General features: G+C 43.5%; 1 protein-coding gene across 1 annotated transcript; it reads right to left on the minus strand.

Annotated features, from left to right (window-relative positions):
* Positions 1–1,639: 1,639 nt before the first annotated feature.
* LRRC3B (leucine rich repeat containing 3B) lies at positions 1,640–2,419 on the minus strand (the record flags this gene model as incomplete). Its single annotated transcript, XM_084248415.1, has 1 exon — positions 1,640–2,419. The coding sequence occupies one exon, from the start codon at positions 2,417–2,419 to the stop codon at positions 1,640–1,642; it is 780 nt and encodes a 259-aa protein (XP_084104541.1).
* Between the last annotated feature and the right edge of the window lie 333 nt (positions 2,420–2,752).

A 2,752-nucleotide genomic window follows, 5' to 3' on the forward strand; every position in this document is an offset into this window, starting at 1 on the left:
AGTGGGTTTTCAGCATGCTATAGTTGTAAGTGCTTGGATCTTGAATTAATTACTGAATTCCTGTGTCCCTGACTCTTCACTCACAGACGACTATCACATAGGGAAGTTGAAAGGATTAATTAAGACAATCCAAGAAATGTAGTTGGGACCTAGTAAGTTTACCCTAAGTGTTATCAGAACACTTAGGATGGATGGAGACCCCCACAACATGGCACCAGTCTGGTCTCTCACATCTCTTACATGGACCCCTTCAATCCAAATACCTCCCTGCACGTTTATCCTTTTTTTCCCTCTGCTTGCTCCACTTTCTGTACCTAAAACATCATCTGATAAGACCCAACCAAGTTTTTAAGATTATCTGCAAAGGCACATGAATTTTTTTTTTTTTTTTTTTTTTTTTTGGTGGGACCCTTGCCGGTACAGGGTAACGAACTGGCGCTGCAGAGGCTGCGGGCAGCCTCACAGCCCAGTGCTCAACCACTGTGCCACCAGGGGAGGCCCGGCACATGAAAATTTTAAAAACAAAAACATGATTTCCTGCTCTAAGATCTGAGTGCACTTTCTCCTGCTCCTGAACAGTATCAGGCCACCATATCTTGATGCACAGGTGGATATATTGGTCAAAAACTTACAGAGCTGTGCACTGAGCCTGGGTGCAGTTACAACCCTGTAATGAGAAGACTTTGGAGACAGGACTTTGTAATAAGTCTTTGGAGACAGGAAGACTTAGTTTAAATTCAGGTTCTGATACTTCCTTCCTGGCAAGCTCCTGGGCCTCTTTCACCTGTCATCTCTCCTACGGTAATGGAGAGTTGTTACCTTTTCCTCTTGTGAGGGGAGGTTTAGAGATTAGCATAAAGATGCCTTGCACTGTGCTGCAGAGTTAATGCTCCTTGATTATTAGGACCTTCCTTTCTGGTGTCATGACTTCTACATTTGTCACATATCCCTGTCCACCAGAAGATAATCCTGAGCACAGAATATGTGCCATCTTTTTCTTTTCCATTACATTTAGAAACGAGTAGAAATGTGTTTAGCTGTACCTAACTACACTGAATGTTTAGATAGAAGACACCTAAGGCATCCCCACTTAAACCTCTGCAGGATGTCTCTCTGTGTGTTATCCCCTGGGTTTGCCAAGGTTCCATACTTGAGTATCTGACAGATCCTTTACTTGGTCAATTAAATCAGCTGTGTCTCCCTCATGGACGGTAAGGCTTCACAGCACATCTTCATGATCATAGTTCTTTAGGGTTGTCTGTTTTTCTCCAGACCAAATGGAAAGACTGGACTGTTTTCTTGACCAATAAGTCACTCTGGTTTCCATGGTTCAAAGTTAAGCTTTTATTTGATTTTAAATTAAAAAAATAAATTTCATTATTAAATAGTGAGATGGATCTAACTAATATTCAGATAGTAGCTTACTCAGGAATTTACCACCGGGGGTACAGTTAAGGGGTGGATCACCTAAACTAAAAGTATTTATGTTGTCATGTTTGTTAAAAGTTTGACAGTGGCGTGATTCAAAAGAAGTTGCGATACAAAGTTTTAAATGTTTACAATGGGTGGGAGAAGTAAACCACTTATTCTACAGCAATAGCAAAACAAATTTTGTTCTCAGCGTCAGTCGGCTTGGACCCTATACCACAGTGCTAATGTCGTCGGGTTCATCTGCTTTCTTTTGCCTGCTTGGCAGGGATTTCAAGTATTCAAGGTGTCTCCGTGCATCCTCCTGATTTTGCCTCACGTAATACACCACGTAGGAGATCACCATGGTGAACCAGCCAAACATGGTGACCAGCATGGCATAATCAGTAGTTTTTTTAGGGAGGTTACAAAGGTCAGCATCATTGGCAGCATTGAGGAACGGTCTCCCGGCGTGTTCATCCAACACAGAAGTCTTACAGATCACATTGTGAGCTGTCTCATGGTTGGAGGCCATGCTCCGCAGAACTTGCTGGAGAGTACAGTCGCAGTGCCAGGGGTTGTTGGCGATTCTGGCCCTGGCCTTCAGGTTATTGAAGGCATTTTTGTGCACACTTTGAATGCGATTGTCAGACAAGTCCAGAGTCTGCAAAGTTTCAGCTACTCCTTTGAAGGCATGCTCATCAATGAACTCAATGCCGTTTTTGGACAGGTTGAGAACTCTTAGTTGATGGAGGTCCTTAAAAATCTCATTGGGGATAGAGGTGATCTGATTGGAGTCCAGATACAATAAAACTGTTTCAGGGGGAAGATCTCTAGGTATTTCCTTGAGATTTGCATTGCTACAGGTGACATTTAAACCCCCAGAAGAGGAACAAAGACAGCCCTTGGGACACATACTGGCAGAATGAAAGCACAGTATCATAAGAACGAAACTTTGTAGGAGGAGACACATGGAGAGGGAACGGGTTAACCACAGGTCTACCAGATTCATGCTGGAATGTCAGCATAATCACAGGTCCATTCCTCATTTACTCCAACAAGCAAGCGTGGCGATGGTTCTAGCCTTGTCCACACTGTTGGTTTCCTTCTGGAGTGGTTCAAAAGGCTGCGACTAACACACACGATGCTTCATCGTTCCTGTCCTTGCTTGGATACCTAAAGGAAAGGCAAGTAGATGCAATTAGCTCTTTTGCAAAGGAAGGTACTTTGCAATTAAAAGTGCTCTCAGGCGTCTGGCATTCTACGTGGGTAGGAGGGTTGGTTATGCAGGTAATTTCCATCAACCCCAGTGGGAGTCTCCAGTTTAAATCCCAAGTGCTGGGGA

The sequence above is a fragment of the Talpa europaea genome (assembly GCF_964194135.1).
Source record: "Talpa europaea genome assembly, chromosome: 11".
Lineage (NCBI taxonomy): Eukaryota > Metazoa > Chordata > Mammalia > Eulipotyphla > Talpidae > Talpa > Talpa europaea.